General features: G+C 41.4%; 1 protein-coding gene across 9 annotated transcripts in view; it reads right to left on the bottom strand.

Annotated features, from left to right (window-relative positions):
* Positions 1-346: 346 nt before the first annotated feature.
* Positions 347-19,881, bottom strand: part of FAM13A (family with sequence similarity 13 member A) — a 331,522-nt gene continuing 311,987 nt past the window's right edge. For all 9 annotated transcript variants that reach the window (XM_027544081.1, XM_027544078.1, XM_027544079.1 and 6 more), the window contains 5 exons: positions 12,834-12,929; positions 11,407-11,490; positions 5,642-5,838; positions 5,029-5,130; positions 347-2,664 (listed from right to left, as the gene is read on the bottom strand). In XM_027544081.1, the coding sequence (XP_027399882.1) occupies positions 2,538-2,664; positions 5,029-5,130; positions 5,642-5,838; positions 11,407-11,490; positions 12,834-12,929 (606 nt within the window). In that variant the 3' untranslated portion in view covers positions 347-2,537. The remainder of the gene's footprint in view (positions 2,665-5,028; positions 5,131-5,641; positions 5,839-11,406; positions 11,491-12,833; positions 12,930-19,881) is intronic.

Raw genomic sequence — 19,881 nt, 5'->3', positions numbered from 1 at the left:
AGTTTATTCATGCTTTATTTTTACTTATCCTTGTTATTAAATAACCCTTGACATTTATTTTGTTGGCATGTGTTAGTAAATACACATATGCATTCCCGAGAGAGCAAAGGAAAAACTGTGGTCCAGTGTACTCTGTATGAAGCCAATTAAGACACTGCCTCTAGGGCCTTGAGACTCTAGGCTGCAGAAATGGTTGCTGTGGAAACAAATTTGCCCCAGCACTTCTGGCAGAGCCAGAACCTACTGACTAACGTGTCTTCAGCTAGAATCTAGTGAAAACAGGACTCCCCTCCCGTAATTTGGGCACCGTTCTAGGAAGCGTATTATAAACTACAAAGGAAAAGACGACATTGCATACGCGATTTATTTTACTATAACTTGGTGTATACTTTTATTCAATCATACAAATTTCAAAGGGGATTCCTGACTAAATCTTTTACTTATTTACCTTTGGCAGAAACAACAGATTGCAAAACATTTCGTAACTTCTCATTTATATAGCCTTCTCTCTTTGAAAGTGTTGTAGCATATTAGTATTTTCAAAACAATACTTAGACAGATGTGCTTTGAAAGTTAACTGGTAATGATGTGATTTATATTATAGCTTATTTGAGAGAGTAATTACTTAAAAAGGACAAACTAGACATGTATTTCTTTAAAAAATACAATTTTTGGTCATGTGAATGATTCATGTTCAGATTTCAAAAATAGAAAACATCCTAAAGTGCGTCATTTCATTTATAATATAACTCCTTGAAACTACAGCAATCTGCAGTGTAAACAGTAGAGCAGAGAATACCAAACGAACTACATTGTAGGATTACGTACCGTCTTTAAGTGTGTGGATTAAACCAGGGTGCTTTCAACAAACAGCTCGTGCTTCTAGAAGATGAAAGAGCAAACTTAAAGCTATTTCCCCCTACTCCTAACTTGAACAATTTTTAACCAACAGAGAGCCACTACCTCAAAATGGAAAATGCTGCTACAAACCTGATCTGACCAGTTTCTCAAGAACCCACTTTGGAAAGTGACAAACTGATCAGGAAGACTTTTCTCCGTTATTATTATTAAAGAAAACAGAATGGTACCCTTTGCTGTCTTGTTCACCCTGCACTATTATCTTCAAAAGGCAGAGCTGCAGAAACACCTTCTCTTGGCAACCAGTGGCTGGTGGGCAGATACTGTGCTCAGCCTCCCAGAGCACAGAGGTGGGCTAGGGTATACAGGCAGAACCAGAACTCATTTTCTTTAGTGCAGACACAGAAGGTCAAAAAGTACTAACCAATCACCAGATAACATCAGCACACTGAGGTGATGGATGATTTGCTGTCTTAAATTCCCTGGTCCCTCCAAAATGTCTAATACAGATAGCTCTGCAACACCATCTTTGAAGAAACTATCATTGTAACTGGCCACACACCATTATTTTCTCTTTATACAGGATCTTCAAAACAGTGTGATTTAGGTTCTGCCTTGAGCTGTGCTCTGAGGGCTACACTTATCCTTCAGTTAGAGAAGACTTTTAGTGCAGGTTTACTTAAAAAAAAAAATTAAACTCTGGTAAGTACACAGAAGGCTTAAAATACAGGCTCTTTCTCTCTCATGATCCTCTACACTTAACCTAGGAATTAAGCAAGACCCTTTTGTCTAGCTAGAGCCAAAACCAAACCAAATAGACCAGTGGCCTTCCCCTTGCTTAAGTGTTCGATCATAAATTCTGAAGCTGATAAGTGTAGTCAACCTTCAGGAAAAAATTCTCTTCACTGCTGCCTAACTGAAACACCAGCACGGATATTAGCTACTTCTCTATCCCATCTGTCCTCTGCTGATGGTCCAGCCCTAGTCAGGGATCAGTTCTCTGTCATCTGAGGACATCTCGAAGAAACACAACATCAGATAGAGGGCTGCACTGCTCTCCCAGGCAGGTGCAGCTTCCATCTACCCGAGAGTTGAAGGAGAAGCAATTCACACAAGTGGGGAAAGGCGTGGCTCCGTGGAAAGGTCACAAGAATGGCCGAGGCAGCAAACAGGGCTCCGATGCAGGCTCCCACTGGATGGGATCCACAGAGAACACGAATGTGCGCAGCAAGTTCGCTCTCCAGAGTGAAGTCCTGAGCTTGTTATTGTCACAGTTAGACAGAGGATGCTGTTGCTCAGTTATCCCAGAAGAACAGTGTACATCCTCTGTAGACGAGTGTGTCTTCATGTAGTGATTCACCGCTGCCAGTGTCAGCAAGCTTCCACTGCAGCGTATGTGTGTGTCTGTGTGCACACAGGTATGCAGAGATCTTGATATTCCCTTGCAAAATTTTGGCATGGGGGTAGGTGGCCTCCTTCCACCTAGATGGTTTCCAAGGCAGGCAATGGAAACGGGCTGACCCCCAGGGCCTGCAGGCAGGAGGGCGCAGGTCCAGCTCCAAGGCTGCCTTCCAGTTTCTGCCCAGCTGCTACTTACCAGGAGAGGTGGGGGGGAGGGGAGGGAGGGGGGACATTCCCCTGCATTCCCCCCACCCCCTTGCTCGGATGGGGCTGACTCCTCACATGGACTTGGAATCAGTGTCTCTCTTGCTGATGAGCACCTCCAAGAGCCTCAGTTTTGCCTTAATGTGCTTATACTCGTTGTATTCTTCAGCCATTGGAGTGCGGTCTTCCTTCTGGACATTTCTAATGGAAACAAAGAGAAAAGGGGCTAATGATCAGGCAGTGTCTCTCCTAGAGGATACTGTTCATTGGGTGAGTTATCATCATGTGGAAATTTGCAGTTTATCGCCCCACAGAATCAGCGTTGCCAAGCATCATTGGTATCAAGACTGGAGCTGTGTTTAGACAAGCAGTGAAAGACAGTGTCCGCAAATGGCACCATGCAACTGAGTTTTAGAGTTACTCCGGCATCTTGAAGACAGACAGGATGGACTAAGAAATGTAGAAACTCTCTCTGTTATGGCTACATGTAAATTCACACCAAGAGTCTCCATATACTGAAAGCCTTTATTTATACTTAATGCTTTCTCATTTTTATATACTTCACCTAATGAACCACTCAATTTCTAATTAGCAATTGGTATACTCAATTTACAGGGTTTAAAAAAATAGTTAATACTCCTACTTATTATAAAAATCAGCCTTGGAATTCAGCAATTGGATCAGAGAACACTAATAAGCCTTTAAAATTTACTGAGTAATTTTCTATGTATACGTTTATATGCACAAGGACTATAATTGAGAGCTGATTACAGGGTGTGCGCTGTGCTCGTGAATCTGGATCTAATATTAATACAACCCGCAGGAGGACCTGAAGAAGCGCTGCTGTTCCCACATCCTCAGCCACTGTGGTGCTGCTCTGCTTCTCATCTCACTTGGAAATGTACACGTCAAACATTCAAACACCAGGCTTCCTTTCCTTCTTATTCAAGAGCAAAAAATGGGAAACGGGGATAGCTTGGGGTTCATTTAATTTTGCTCAGTGAACTGATTTTATTTCTGTTCTGCCTGCTCAAGGAAGGATCCTGGATGACTCCAAGAAGAGGGCAGGGAAAGGAAGGGGGTGTGTGACCCCAACCCCAGACGTGCCCTTTGAGAGGCTTCATTCGTGTCAGATGTGAATCACACCCTGAAATCTGAAGTCCCTGATGGTTCTAAACTTGTATGATAGTTATTGATTCCCATCAATTCTATTTTCTTAAAACATGTGCAAGTTACATAATTATAGGATGTCTGTGCATAACACAATTATAAATATATGGGAAAAAATAAAACAGACAAACCAAAAATACGCTTGGAAAGAAGACTGGAATGAAACAAATCAAAATGTTAATCCTTTGGTTTGTCTTTGGTGTTAGAATATTATTTTGGGACTTTCCCAATGGCTCAGTGGGTAAAGAATTTGCTCGAAATGCGACAGGAGACACAGGAGACATAGGTTTGATCCCTGGGTTGGGACGATCCCCTGGAGAAGAAAATGGCAACCCACTCCAGTATTCCTGACTGGGAAATCCCATAGACAGAGAGGAGCTGCAAAGAGTGAAATTGCAAAAAATGACTGAGCAATATGGCATGCATGCATGCATTATTATTTTGAATATTATTTATTTTATCTACGTTTTTAAAAATATCCTACAATTCACGGAAAAAGAAAAGCAGATATTTAGGTATAAAAATTCATTGAAAAGTCATTATAGGACAGATCCAAGTCAGAAATCCTAAAATAAATTTATACAATAATGAAAATCAACAGAAATATACTAAATTTTAAATGTTAAAGTTAATTTTTATGGTATTTTTATTTTCCAATTCTTTTGAGAATTATGAAAGGGGACTTAAAGAGAAACTGTATTTATACTGTTTAAATAATTTGGATTAAAATAAAACATTTTAAAATGATAAACTCAGCTCCAGTATAAGAGAAGGAAACCTATTCTCTGTTCTACCCTGTCTTCTGCTGTGACCTGAGTAGCACATTCTGCATGTGGTCACTTGCAAACACAGAAGACTATTCCGCAGCATAAGGCTCTATGACGACGATAACATTATGTCTTAAAACTCACTGGTACCCTATCAATCAGGCCGCCTTCCTGCTTCTGGTGTTATTTCTCATGACTTGACAACTTTGCTTTTAAAATGAGCTTAAAAACCAGCAAGATCTAGAGTACCCCTTTTCCTTATTCCTCCTTCAAGTTTATTAAGGTTAAAAAAACACCACCAGAAATCAAAACCAGTGCTGTTCACTAGAAACTTAGCTTTACGCTGCTCCTCTTAGATTAGAATTTGATGTGACAGGTTAGTTTTAGAAACATCAGCTGAATCTGTATCAGTCTTGGATGTTCGCCAAGGAGCATTTCCTCCTGAAGGACCACACACACCTCACCATCTCACAGTAAACCTCGAAGGAGCCCTGGGCACACAGCCAAGGGCCAGGATACAGGATGCAGGGAGGGTGGCTCTCAGGTGGGAGGCTTTGCACAGATGTGACAGAGAAAAAAGAGGGCTGCATGTGAGGAGGAGGAGGGGAAGAAAGATACATGTGCTGACCTTCCATTCTGTCTGAAAAAATTGTCTTCAAAATCACGAAGTTTCTTTCGAATCCTTTTCTTTTCTTCTCTCATTTCCTGAAGGTGTTCCAAGAGTTCTGGTCTAAGAGGGGCAGAAAAAGTTCAAGAAAATTGAGTTAAATCTGAATTGTTAAGAAATATTGTGATTGTGCAACGAGATAGGGGTTGTAGAGAATGGGAAAAGCATATAAATGCAGGAACTGTCGAGGGAGCAGAAATGGAGGCCAAAGCTTCTGCTACTTGTAAATTCTTCAAGCATGTGAAATCCCAGGGCACTCTGTTATGTTTTGCTTTGGAAGAAAGAAATGTCATCTGTACTCAGTGTATTAAATGGCGAGCTGTGACACACAGAGACAGGTCCCTTACAAGAGGCCTTCCCCTTGTTTAAGCAAGATCTCAGATGCTCCCTCAGACAACATGGGATGAAGCTTCTAAAAACACTGAGCCAGGAGTTAAAACAAACTCTGTTTTATCCATAGAGATACATCCTAGGCAAGTCATTTGTGTTTTGCCATTAAGTACAAAGGGTAAAACAGTATTTCAGAAAATTATTTTCATCATGACATTCTAATAACACCACCAAAGCAACATACATGGAAGCAGCATGGAGATTTGAAAGTCCGGTGTCCTGGCTGCATTTTGACGGTATTTTATCATCCATTGGGGAAATAAAACCATCAGCGTCATCTTCAAATTGGTCCAGAAAGCAACGCGCGCTGAAATCAGTTTTCAGGGTGACCATGAAGTCTGGCTTCGTGTAGTTATCGTCTTCTGAACCCTCCTCTTCTTCCTGGAGATACACAGCAACCCTAATAAAAATCTGGTTACTTTTTTAGGCCCTCTTTCATTACTAGTATCATCTCATAGTCATTTAATTATCCAGACCCCATACAGTTTCTTCTACATATCTATGTTTAGCAACACGTATGCACATGATGGATATGTTATTGAATATCTATATACACACAGAAATTAAGACAAACACTAAACACAGCTTCTCAATAGGGGGAAAAAACTATCAAAAATTAGTATACAGTACAATTAACAGTTGTCAAGGCCGAGGGTAGGAAGGAAAAAAATCATCAGAATTTATACCCAAAAGCAAACGAAGCAAATGAATCTAAAAATTCTCAGCATTGTGACAATACATAATAAAATTCACCACCAGAAATCCGTGCTTTAAAGATTTCACTACTTATGTGTCTCAGAATTATTTTTATTAAGCTATGAAGAATTTCAGAGATTCAACAATGCATCCTTTCTATATAAAAGGTGAGGTTATGAAGTATTTGTGGTTGCTTGATAAAATTTTAGGAAACTTTTGAGAAGATCAAAATATTTATCTTTCCATTACTGGACTCATGAAACATTTCTTTTTCAAAGAATTTCTAAGGGCCACAGCTGTATTTTTCAGCATCCAAGACTCTAAGAAAAATGTGATATTCTCTACCTTGATAAAAATGTGGTTAGAAAAATAATGAGGTCAAACGACAATATGTTGGTGTCAATTTGAAGCTACGTGAATCTAAGAAATGATGTCAGAGTCTGAAAGAAAGCTCTTAAAGGAAATAATTCACTGTCAAAATGTACAGTCAGACCAGAAAAGAGTATCTTAAGAAATTAAAAAATTGGTTAGGCATTCAGCTACATGAACAACAGGGTCACAACATCAGTTGTTAGGTAAACCGAGTGGCTTCGGGAGGAGCCACTGCTCATGGCAAAGTACACGATTCAAACTGTGTGTGCTGATTCTCTTATCACAGAGTTTGGTACGTTTATGGTGGTGCCTCTGAAATCATGTGAATGAATAAACAAACAGGCAAAAGAAAAGGACTATCACACAGCTACAATGAAACTACTGTTATGAAGACACGAAGGTAAAGTTGGAAAAAACTAGGTGGCCTTCCTAGATTCTTTCTGCTGTCACTTCGGATCTTCAGTCTCTTTTCTTGATCCATGGAAGTAAGAGCTTCATTATTAGTTTCTCAAAATGAAAATCGTTTTAAAATTTAAAGGGTAAAAGTGGCTTTTCCATCAACAGTCGAGAAGTTTCTCTTTTTTTGTAAGGAAGTGGCAGGTCCCATCTGCATTGTTTTATAACAGTTGAGACAATCGCGTGGGGCACCTGGCCCGTGGGCAGCGCCACCGGCCTCTTCCCGCCCTTCCCTGGTTGGGGGGAACCCGGTGGGGTCTGGGATCTTTCACTGCTGTCGCTGAACTCGGCCAATGTCTGCCTGTATTAGGTGTTCAATAAATGCCTGTTATTTCAGTAATTCAGCTTTAAATGAGAAATACAAATTTCTATTAAGAGTATATTAGGGAATTCCTTGGCAGTCCAGTGGTTAAGATTTTACCTTCCAATGCAGAGGGTGCGGGTTCGATCCCTGGTCAGGGAGTGAAGGTCCCACACCCCTTGTGGCCAAGAAACCAAAACATACTTAAAAAAAAAAAAAAAAAAACAAAACCCAGAAACAATATTGTAACAAATTCAATAAAAACTTTAAAAATGGTCCACATTAAAAAAAAGTCTTTTAAACAAAGAGTATACAAAAGCCCGTGTGTGTGTGTGTGTGTGTGTGTGTGTGTGTGTGTTATGTGCGTTAGTCGCTCAGTCGTGTCTGACTCTTTGCGACCCTACAGACTGTAGCCCACCAGGCTTCTCTGTCCATGGGATTCTCCAGGCACAAATACTGGAGTGGATTGACATTCCCTTCTCCAGAGGAACTTCCCAACCCAGGGATCGAACCCTGGTTGGCACTGCCCGAGACAGATAAGAAATGAAGTCAGGGGTCCAAGCTTTACCAATCAGATCCCAAGGTCTTGAGAGAACTCAACAAACGGAAACTACACCCTGCACAGAAGGGAGAATCAACGTTTTCGGAGACAAAGCTACACAAAGCTGTTCTCAGTAAGCTGTGGAAAACACAGGACAAAAGAAACAGCAAAACACATCTTCAGATTATAAGACCATCAGGTTGCTGTGGATACTGAGTAGATTCTAGAAGGTATCAACATCTAGATAACACATGAGCAACTGAAAAACAATCAGTGCTCAACAGTGACTAACACTGGTTTCTTGAACACAAATCAGGAAAGCTAGCCATTTTCCCTTTTTTGATAGGATTGGCAGGATATCTGGATTTCAGTAAAGAATGAGGGACAATGACTGTGAAAGGAAAGCTGACTGTGAACATTTATGCAGAGTGTCGCTGCAATGTTGACGTAAATCTGCAGGGAAGCCTCGAGCCAGGAGGCTGTACTTGACCCAGCCTTTTCAGTATTTGTCAACCACTTGGATACGGCACCAAATATAGTCACTAAATGTGTAGATGACACAGTGGGTAAGTGTGTTAGAATATAAAACCTGCTGCTGCTGCTAAGTCGCTTCAGTCGTGTCCGACTCTGTGCGACCCCATAGACTGCAGCCCACCAGGCTCCACCGACCCTGGGATTCTCCAGGCAAGAACACTGGAGTGGGTTGCCATTTCCTTCTCCAATGCATGAAGGTGAAGAGTGAAAGTGAAGTCGTTCAGTCGTGTCCGACTCTTTGCGGCCTCATGGACTGTAGCCTGCCAGGCTCCTCTGTCCATGGGATTTCCCAGGAGAGAATACTGGAGTGGGTTGCCATTTCCTTCTCCAATATAAAACCTAGACGTAATCTATTTCATAAGTCTGGGATAGAAGAATGAAAAGTAAGAAATTGGAAAACTTCAAGGTCCTATAATTAGATTACAAAATAAAAAATCTGGACACATGGACACTAAGTAATCCTTGGAAAAGGAGATGGGACCACAGGCCATGGCTTTCAACTGGGAGCAGGTTTGCCCCCTCTGGGACCTTTGGCAAAGTCTGGAGGCATTGCTGGTTGTTATACTGGAGTGGGGGAGGCCAGATCCCCCACAACCGTGAGTTATCTGGGACAAATGTTTATAGTACTGAGGTTGAGACACCCTGCCCTAGAAAGACTAAGATGAACTCATGCATGCTGACAGTCACGTAGGCATAGACCTGGAGAACTGAAGAGCCTTAGTCATCTAGATCGAGGTCAGGGTTAGTCCTTGGTCCACTGTCCTGCTAAACCACTGGAATAATATTCAGTTCTGGGTATCCGTTTTTAAGAGGGATACAGATAGACTGGTGTGTGTGTGTAGAGAGCAGAGCTATAGGACTGGGAAGGTCTGGAGCCCAGGTCACCCGAGAAAGAGGAAGAACCTGGAGGAAGAGTGTTCACAGGGTGTTGCTGGGAGTGAGCAGGGCCAGTGGCTACAAATATGGACGTGCTCTCGGGAAGAAGCTGTAAGCTTAGTCCACACTGCTCTGGAGGTCAAACTAAGCCCCTAAGCAGAAAGTCACACAATAATAATGATTTTCATTAATTATGACATTTTATAGTTATTAAACGTATACACTCTAAAATTACACATTGTATAATTACTATATTGTTTTTGAGCATTTAAAAAAATGGTAGTTATAAAAACTACTTAGTTTTTAGCTATTTTACACACAGCTGGTGTCTTCCCATAAACATTTAAAACCAGGGACAGTTTTCAAACAGTTTAGATAAATCTTCTCTGCACATACAAACACCAAATCCTAAAATGCATCAGAACTGCTGAGAATTAATACAATCCAAATTCATGCTGATAAACATGGCCAACTGGGACAAAATGAACTGAAGGACAACACGATTTTCAAGAACAATGTAATCATTTCACAATTATCGGAAATTGTGACCATCATGAGGGCCAGTAGAAGAGCCATGGCCAAAACATAGTTGTGAAAAAAATCAACCGAGCTCAGGGACAAGATTTGGAAGGACATCCTCTTTTAAAAAGAGCTTAATTCATTTATCCACCATTTGTTTCATGAGGTAATTATTAAGTGTCATATTTTGGATGTGTTAAAGAACACATTTTTATCTAGGAACAGTTTAGCTCAAGCTTCTAAGAGAAATATGCTGGTTTTCACACACACAATCACCCCCATTTCCTCAATTATGGTGATTTAATTCTTGTGTGAAACGATCAGCTAGACAAAATTTGTCTTATTTCATTAACATCAAGTCTTATTGTGAGAAAATGGCTCTAATTTTGAAGATACAATGGAGCAAATCTGCCTAAATTTCACATTTACAGAATTTTTTATAAACAAGTTCTGTTGAAGAGAATATGGATAGGGAGCACAATCATTGTCTAACACCTTAAAGTGAGGGCTATGAGGTAGTTAAGCTCCCTGAGAGGTAAAAAAAGAACAGAGTAAAGAGAAGGGACGGCTTTGTAGCTTCTGGCTCCCTACCTCAAATACAGCGGAAGAACCAGGCAAGAAAATGGAGTGGTTCTTATGGGAACAAGGCCCCCACATTTTGAAATAATTATTTCTAAGTTCATTAAATAAATGACACCCCAGGATTGAGGCTGCCACAGAAATATGACAAAAGTGAAACTCGTAAAACTCACTTCTCCTTGGAGTTTTACTCCCCCTTCTGACTTACCTGCTAAAAAAACAATCACTGATTTTTAAAAAAATCTTTGTCTTTTCATCTCTAGAGCCCTGTGTATGGCAGTCAGTGTGTTCAATTGTCTAGAAACAAAAATACGAAAGAGGTTGATTCTAGTCCGGGCCAGTTAGGTCTCTACAACTCTCTGGACACAGAGGGTACCCCCATTCGAGCAAAAAGTAGCCACTGAGGACAAGGTTTATGTGCATACAATCTTTGATTACTGCTGGGGAAAAGATCAGAGAGTATGTTCTAGTCGACTGCTTGTCACAAGCCTATATTCACAGATCAAGAACAGATTATGAAATTAGCACCAAGGGCGAAATGTGCCAGGGGGAAGGCAAGAGGAAGGAGGAGAGTGGGTAAAACTATACCCGCAAATCTGTCAAAGAAAAGTAAGTTTTTTGTCTATAAAATCATTATTTTTTATCACATGCTACATATATTGCCTCTGTTAATTTTGTTTTTTTCTATAAACTCAGTAAATGAGATTTTTTTTTTAAAAAGAAAGTTATCCAATAGTTATTTTGACAAAATTTCAGAGTACAGAAAATCCATTCCTCCAAGGGGAAACAAAACGAAAAACATTGTAAAACAAGACAGATCCCCACAAGCAAAGTAAAAAGCAAACAAACAGCAACGTACAAAACAGTGAGGGAATGAAATGAAACGAAGGAGATCAGCTGGCCTAAAACATAAAGAGGACTGTTTGAAGTTGGTTAGAAGCAGCTACTGAGTTTTAGGGGAGGTTGCAGGAAGCCGTCACCAGGGGGCGCAATCACAGCGCCTTTCCGTCCCCGGGAGGGACGTGGGGGACACTGGGGCAGGTGTAGCACGCGGTTAGCAGCTGGAGGTCTTCACCTTTATCTCCTTGAAGAAGGAAGCAGTTTCGCCCTCGATAATTGGCTGCAGCAAAGGGCTTCTCCGCTTGCTGGAGGGGGAACCCTGCGACAGGTGTTAATAGGCAGGTTACATGGCAGAAAACCAGAAACAAACCAAAGTTCTCGTCCAACTGGCTGCTTTACTGCAGAGCCTGCCCGCCCACCCCACCAACCACAGAGGCCACACAGGAGCAAGGATGGCATGCAAGTATGTTAACCAAACACACAGAAAAATTCCTGCCTCCTCCCTCTTTCCTCCTGGTGACCATAACTTCCAGAACAACAAATAACAATGCACGCTCATCAAGTGATGCAAAAGGTTACAGACACAGGCTGTATATTCACCCTATTTCAGGCTACTAAGGGCTCCTGACTGGAGAATGAAAAGGGTTCCTTAAATTTAATCCTTTTGTTGGTTAGTTTACTGATATATTCTGCAGGAAATTTCTAGAAAGGTAGCTTTCTTCAAACACACCTGACTGAAGACCCTGAACCCTCCTCTGTTTGTCTGAACAAATACACTATTATAAGACATATAAGGACCACATCTTGGGCCTGGAAATAAACAAGAAGATATAAAGCAGGAATAGAAGAGCAGCAGCTAAAAAGAATATGCATTTCAGCAACAACATAAAAGCGAGGCCGTGTCTGCTGGCTAGAAAGTCTAAAGGCCAACAGAGGAAGCCCCCAGGGTCCCAGGAGATGAGCGCACTGAAACCAAGGCAGAGGTCCCCCACGAGCTGGAAAGGGCACGACCACTACCCCCGCAGCTGGGCTGGCATGAGGGATGGGGCAAGCTGGCCAGTGCCCGAAAGGCTTTTTCCCAGAACTGAGGGCCAGTCACTGCTCCTTACTCTTGACAAAATCCCAATTCAGAGGCCAAAAGCAGCGAAGTCCAAGGATGGTGGCCCTCCCTTTTCTTTACCTCACTCTTTCCTACATCTCCAAAAAGAAGCAGTTCCCTCTCTTGAGTTCCTTACAGGATTTCTCCCCGGGTATGACTCCAGCAGGGCGGATCTCCGTCTTGGAGGCAGAGCGAAGAACACTAACCGAGGCCCCTACGACCAGAGAGGCACTCTGTGTGGAGTGGCCCCTGGGCGAAGCACACCATTTCCCGGATGCTCTGTCTCTAAGGGAAGTATGGGGACGCTGACCCAGCACGTGTCAGACAGAAGCATACGGCCAAAGCTTGTGCACCCAAGAGGGGAACAAACTGTCAGCTTCAGATTCGCTCATTTTTGGCAAATGTCACCTCAGAAGTCTTTGATAAATTTTTCATCCCTCAAGTTTAGGGGCCACTGATATTAATGGCAGGTTCAACTACGAAAGACTGTTATTTCGTGAGAAGGCAAGTTAGTGCCCTAATAATATAGCCCGGAAGTCAACCACTGGGCGTGGAGTACTCACAATGATGGGGATGGTGCTGGCTCGGGATAGGATCTGTTTGACCAGGCGGTACCTGTCATACAGCGGCTTCATAACCTGACGCTCATTCTTGCTCACCTGAAAGGCAAGAACAGGATTGCTGAGAGACCTACTCCTGTTGGCTATGCTGACCGAGCATTCTGTGGACTGAGAGAAAGAACAGGCGATTCAACTGAAGACTCCCCACTCTTGTAAAATTTATTTAAACTGATAACCATGAGTCAATGAAAATTTAAAATATTTACTTTGGTTGCAAATCACTTGAAATCACTCCCTCAGAAGTATTACTTTTCCTCAAAACTGTGATTCTTATTAATTATTAGTTTTCTATTTAAAATTCTGGAAGGTTCAGAGTTTCAGATGATTCACTATTTTCTAGGTCCTGGGAAGAAGAAAACATGTATTAATATTTCTATTATACTACTTACCTTGCAGTTCTGTGATCATTTTTTAAAAATGTCTCTCTTCTCTATGGAACTGTGTTTTGTTTTTAGGGACAAATGCAAGCAAACAGGCTTTCAAGGAATATATGCTGATAGAATACGTGGATTCACTCATCTCTGTGTCCCTAAAATCTGGCTCAGGGTCCAAAAATGTTTAAAGGACAGACTCTAATAGACAGTGAGGAGAAATCAAGCCCGGCTCCCTGGCATAGTATTTGAAGCCCCATCACCTCCTCCCCATTAGAACTCAAGCTCCGGAAGGAAACTAGGGAGTGTCACGCCTCCTTGTCTAGCTCCCTTTGTCCTGGAGTGGCCTCCTCTCTGCTCTTCGATTTGGTAAATTCCACATCAAGAGCCACCTCCCTCCCTGTGCAGCCTTCTTCCGACACGCCCCATTCTGGGAGCCCTGCTCATTCTCTCCTTTGAGTCACCTAATACAGCCTTGTGTATCTTATAATTCACATATGCTTTGCTATGGACGGAATGTTTATGTTCAACTCACCTCCCCGCACGCCCCCACTCCCAATTCATAAGTTGAAAATGAATCCCCAATGTGATGGTTTTTGGAAGTGAGGTCTTCAGGGAGTGATTAGGTCATGAAGATGGTGCCCTCATGAACAGGATTAGTGCCCTTATTAAAGAGACCACAGAGAGCTCCCTCATCCCTTCTGCCATGTGAGGACAGCGAACAGATTGCTGGCTATGAACTGGGAAGGGGGCCCTCACCAGACACCAGCGCCTTAATCTTGGACTTCCAGCCCCCAGAACTGTAAACTGTTCTGGTAACTATTTCAGTGCCTGACATGATAAAAATATCCCATAAATGTCTGCAAGATGAGTGAAAGAATATTTCAAATATAGACAGGTATGCCAAATTCGTAAGTATGCATTTATTTACTAAAATGGAGTAAGAGATGACGTATCTTTGTTTCAAGTTTGCTGTTGTTCTTCTGCATTTTATTTCCATTGTACACATAAGGCAAGGCTTACAGATATGAGGAAGGGCAAGAGTATTAGCTCTGACCATCTCTCTTATGGGCCTTCAACTTTGAAGACAAGTCTGGATAATGCATGAACTGATCACACTTTGCTACCTGTTTTTTATTTGCCTTTCTCAAAGTGATCAACAATAAGAGAACCTTGGATAAATCTCACAAGCCAAGATAGGATACTGCCAATCTTGTGGTATTTATTTACTGTCATCTTGTGGCTTCATTTTCTGCCATAAGCAATAATAATAACTTATTTCTATCTTTTTCTGTTACCAAAATATCAAGAGGTGGCATTTTCTTGCTTCTACTATCTGTCATAGTAAAAGGAGTTTTACATTTGGTATTTCATAAAGTATGACTGTTTGAAGGGACCATAAGAACTATTTCATACAAAAAAAAAAAAAAAAAGAGTGACGATCAAACCACAGGTATTACGAGAACATACCTACCAAAATGGCTAATGTGAAAGACAGTGTCCAGTGTCAGAAATAATGCTGGGCAACTGGAATTCTCTCTCAGTACTGGCAAGGCTGAAACACTTTGGAAAACTATTTGGCAGTATCTCCTAAACTAAACACATGACTCATCAATTCTGTCCTTAAGTACACACCAAACAAACCCAGATTAAAGTTTACCAAAAGACACATATAAGAATGTTCAGAGCAGCACTATTTATAGCACCACCAAACTGGAAACCATCCACATGCCCAACAATGGTAGAATGAGTAAGTATTTTAAGTTTCCAAAACTGAATACTACACAGCCATGAAAATGAATGAATACAGCTATATGCAGCATTAATCTCACAAAAATAAAGCCAAGCAAAACAAGCCAGACACCTAAGAATATACACTGTAAGGTCCTAGTTATATAAAGTTCAAAAATAAGCAAATCAAATCTATAAGGTTAGAAGTCAAGTTTTTGTTGGTGGGGTGGAAGGTCATGGTATTGACTAGAAGGGGACATGATAAGGGCTTTCAGAGGGTTGGCCATTTTTAATTTCTTGATCAGGATGTTGATTACATGGATTTGTCTACCTTGTGAAAATTACCAAGATATATAATTAAAATTTAGGCTCTTTTCGGTACTTATACTTCAAGAAGTTGAACAATAGCCACAAATAAGTGTGAGGAATAGAAATAAATGACTTGGATAATCTCACATGTAAAATGACAAAATTTAGGAGTGGAACACATGAAATAATTTTTTTTAATACAAGAAGTACCCACTAAATGTACTGCATATGAAATTAAGGTACATCCTAATTGTCAACATATGACATGTGGTGAAATATTACTGTGTAAGATAAATAACAGATATTTAGTGACCAAAAGCCATATGAAAAATAAAAATAATAAGGAGCCAGCATTTCCTCACTGAGGAATAGCATCCTATTACTGTATCTGACTCTAGAACAACATGGGTTTGAACTGCATGGGTCCACTTATATGCAGATTTTTTCAACAGTAAATACTGCATTACTACACAATCTGCCACATGGTTGCACCCATGGATTCAGAATGTTGGATATGGCAAAACCGTGGAGACAGAGGGCTGGCTCTGAGTTAGACTCAGATTGTCAACTATGCTGAGCGTTGAACAATTCCCAACTCCTGCATTATTTCAAGGGTCAACTGCAGTTGCTTCACAGAAACATTTTTGGATTGTGAAAGGAGACTTTGGAAGGAGACTTACTGCTAAAATTAGCCCGATATGGAAAATTCGACAGAATCAATTTTCTAGTTCTTTGTTCGAAAACTAAATTTTCTAGTTAGAGTAGATGAAGAGGATTGCTGGCTTACATTAATATTTGGCTTTGGTGCTGCTTAGTCACTCAGGTGTGTCTGACTATTTGTGACCCCACGGACTGTAACCCGCCAGGCTCCTCTGTCCATGGGATTCTTCAGGAAAGACTACTGAAGTGGGTTGCCATGACCTCCTCTAGGGGATCTTCCCGATCCAGGGATCGAACCTACACCTCTTGTATCTCCTGCATTGGCAGGCAGCCTTTTTACCACTAGTACTACTTGGGAAGCCCATATTTGGCTTATAACACTGATATTTAGATTTTCTATGAATTGCTCCTTTTAAAAATTAATGACCCTCAGAACTCTGCTCAATATTATGTGGCAGCCTGGATGGGAGGGGAGTTTGGTGAGAACCGATACATGTAAATGTAAATGCAGAGCGGAGTCCCTTTGCGGTCCACCTGAAGCTATCACAACATCGTTAACTGGCTATACTCCAACATAACAGTTAAAAAAAGTAATGATGTTTAGAACTAATCACCTGTGAGAGATCGGATAAAATCCAGTTGTTGACTACGAAGAGTCAAAACTCACCATGATACCGTCAGCCAGTGTTGGCATTTGATAGATCTATCTAAACACCAACAAATCAATGATCTTTAGGTCTGGAAAGAATACCACTTGATTTACACTAGAATTATTTTCACGATAAATGCCGTAAGCCAAAGGTATGGTGATACTGAAGCTCAATACAACTTTTACCCATTATCAAGCCAAGTCTCATGTAATTATCGGTGCTGGAGTTGGGAGTGGAGCCAAAACCTAACCAACAGTTAAGAGAAACAAAGCAGCACCTTGGCTGAACTGTCAAAAAGGGGTGCTGACATTAAGTGGACCATGGGAAAACTGCTCAGAAGTGGACATCTCTTATTCTCCAGTCATCAGCTGCTCAGGGATTCCACTAAAACCAGTAACAGGCCTTAGAAGGAGCCAGTAAAGTTCTCAGAGCCTCAGTTTCTTGATAGGCAAAGTGTAGAATTCAGATTAGAAAATCTTCACGATCCGTAATTGTTTGAAAATGCCCTTAGGCCAAGCATACAGTATACCGTTTTTTCAATGTAATTTCACTCTTCCTGCTTCAAGTCATTATTTAGTTTTTCATTTAAGGGGCACTTCTGAATGGCTTTCAATGTGTAGAAATAGGGTTAAGACTAAAATGTATTTTTGTACACAAATCATGACAACATAAAAATCTAGGTATGTAGATCTAATGGATTTGAAAGCAGCACCTTCCACTAAATCTTTGTTTTCTGATGCAAAGAAATCTTCATCTACTGTTCTCTTACTATTCTGATTAGTTGCTATATAAGTCTCAGATAATACATCAAAGTACAATGGGAACACCTGCCAATATTATCCATGTTTAAGTAAGGGCAAGTCTCAGAAATCACAAAAGCCTGATTAAAGTGAAGTCGCTCAGTCGTGTCCGACTCTTTTCGATCCCATGGACTGTAGCCTACCAGGCTTCTCTGTCCAGGGGATTTTCCAGGCAATAGTACTGGAGTAGATTGCCATTTCCTTCTCCAGGGGATCTTCCCCACCCAGGGATCGAACCCAGGCCTCCCGCATTGTAGACAGACGCTTTACCATCTGAGCCACCACCTGATTAGGTGAACATATTTATCTTTTGTGATGGCGTTCCATTCAGCCTCATATAAAGCTTCTCTACAGAAATACTGATTTGGTTGCTGTTAGCTGAAGGGTATAACAAAGGTGAAAGATAAAAAGAATGAAGTTTCTAACTTGAAGAAAGAAATAACATTAGGACCACGGAATATTAAAGTTAGAAGAGTCTTACTTTCTAATATGATAAAGCGAAACACTGGAGGGCTCTCAGGAATGATCTGCCCAAGGCAACGGAGCTGGTTCAAGAACCCAGGTGGACTGACTCCCAGTCCAGTTTTCTATACATTAACAAATAAGCAAGACACGAAGGAGGACCTTAACATAGTAACCACAAGACATAACAAAGATGTCATAGGATAGCATTTTCCCCTAACAGAGTTTGGCCAAGATTATCTTAAGATAAAGAATTGCCATCTTAAGATACAGATGACGTCTTAAGACAAAGAATCTTGTTTTCATCTTGAGATAAAAATTCTGCCTCCAAGCTGAGAGTTCTGCCCATATTGAGTTCACAGAGATTTCTTGTTCTGAGCAGCAGCAAGAAATTACAGTAGTCAGGAAACTACACTGCCCCAGAATCTCCTCAGTAAAAAAAAAATATTCTGAATGTGTGTGGAGGTGGTACCTATGAGTCATAAGACTACCAGTGGGAGAAGGTAAAGGAGATGGATTTTTATACCTGCTGCATTTTTGTCCCATTGAGTCAGAAAACGGTGACTGTCCCTCCTTTATTATCAGGCAACAACAGTGGGCTGACTGGGCAAAGATCAGACCTGCCCAGCCAACAGATAAACAAATGATACCCTTTATATGTGGCTTTAGAATCTGTACTTAAATTTGAACACGATATGCTTAGTGTCTGCTTAGTTCCCCAGTTTCTAAAAGACAAGACTGAAATACACCAATGAGAACCCAGAAGCTCTGTGGACCCACCCACGCTCTCCCCTCTACACCATCATCTGGGTCTGCACAAGGGGTCATGGGGGGCTGCAGCCATGTACTGTACTTCTGGGACGTGGTCTTCTGATGAGAGCCCTACATGTTGAAAGGGACACATTTTAATAATAATTCACAGGGAATTACGTGCTGGTGTGTAGACGACTATGTTCTTGCTTTTCATACGCTGTGGGTGTCCCGTTAAAGCAAACCACCTTGTTAAACAATGTACAGAGGCAGCAGATAACTATTTTGGCCGGTGATTTTGACTGTTGGTGCTCTTTCATATCAGAATCTGCAGACTCAGCAAAAAACCACCAGGCTCTAAGCACCTGCTAAAACCTAAAAAGCGAAGGTTTGGAATGACAGTATAGCTCTGGGAGTACTTGTATTTTTCTTTTAAGAAGAGTGTTGCCCAAATGTTATTTGTGAGTTCAGGGTCCAGGGCAACACAACAGATGTTAAGAATGAAAAGTTCACTCTCTGGTTTTTGGATTGGCAAGATATCAAGTGAATTCTATTCTCCTGAGGAGGCTGGAGTATCAGGTTCCAGAGAGAGGCAGAGAGCCTGACCTGGGACCAGGAATAAATGACACTCAAACTTCCTGAAGCATATGTCCCTTGACCTGTGAGATGCTAGAATCCAGGTCCAGAAATGTTCTTCCTTCCTCTGCAAGAATGATGAAAGAAAGGGCCAAGGATTAATTGTTCAAATTCATATTGGTAAGAGCTAAAGCATGTATATTTCCTGATTAAATTATTTAATAAGAAGTAGACAGCAGAGGGCAGAACCTATAACTGTACCAGAAGAGACACCTGTCATTTATGGAGGAGTCCCACCTAACTCCCCACAAAGCCACTCTGCCCTGCTTCTTCAGTCAGTGCCAGACAGCCTGCAGGTATATGTGTGTGTGTAATGTCACTTAGTCTCCATGACAACCTACTGTAACAGACATCTATTATGCAGACCAATCACTGAGGCTCAGGGAGTTACCTAAGCGGCCTAGAGACACAGAGCCCGTCTCAGCAGAGCTGGGTTTGAATCTAGGGCTTCCCAGGCGGCACATGGTAAAGAATCAGCCTTCCAGTGCAGGACATGCAAGAGAGTCGGGTTCAATCCCTGGGTCAGGAAGATCCCCTGGAGGAAGGCATGGTAACCCACTACAGTATTCTTGCCTGGAAAATTCCATGGACAGAGGAGCCTGGCGGGCTATAGTCCATGAGG

This window comes from Bos indicus x Bos taurus, chromosome 6 (assembly GCF_003369695.1).
Source record: "Bos indicus x Bos taurus breed Angus x Brahman F1 hybrid chromosome 6, Bos_hybrid_MaternalHap_v2.0, whole genome shotgun sequence".
Taxonomy (NCBI): Eukaryota; Metazoa; Chordata; class Mammalia; order Artiodactyla; family Bovidae; genus Bos; species Bos indicus x Bos taurus.
The sequence above is the reverse complement of the archived record's forward strand: the minus strand, read 5'-3'. Positions and strand labels throughout refer to the sequence as shown.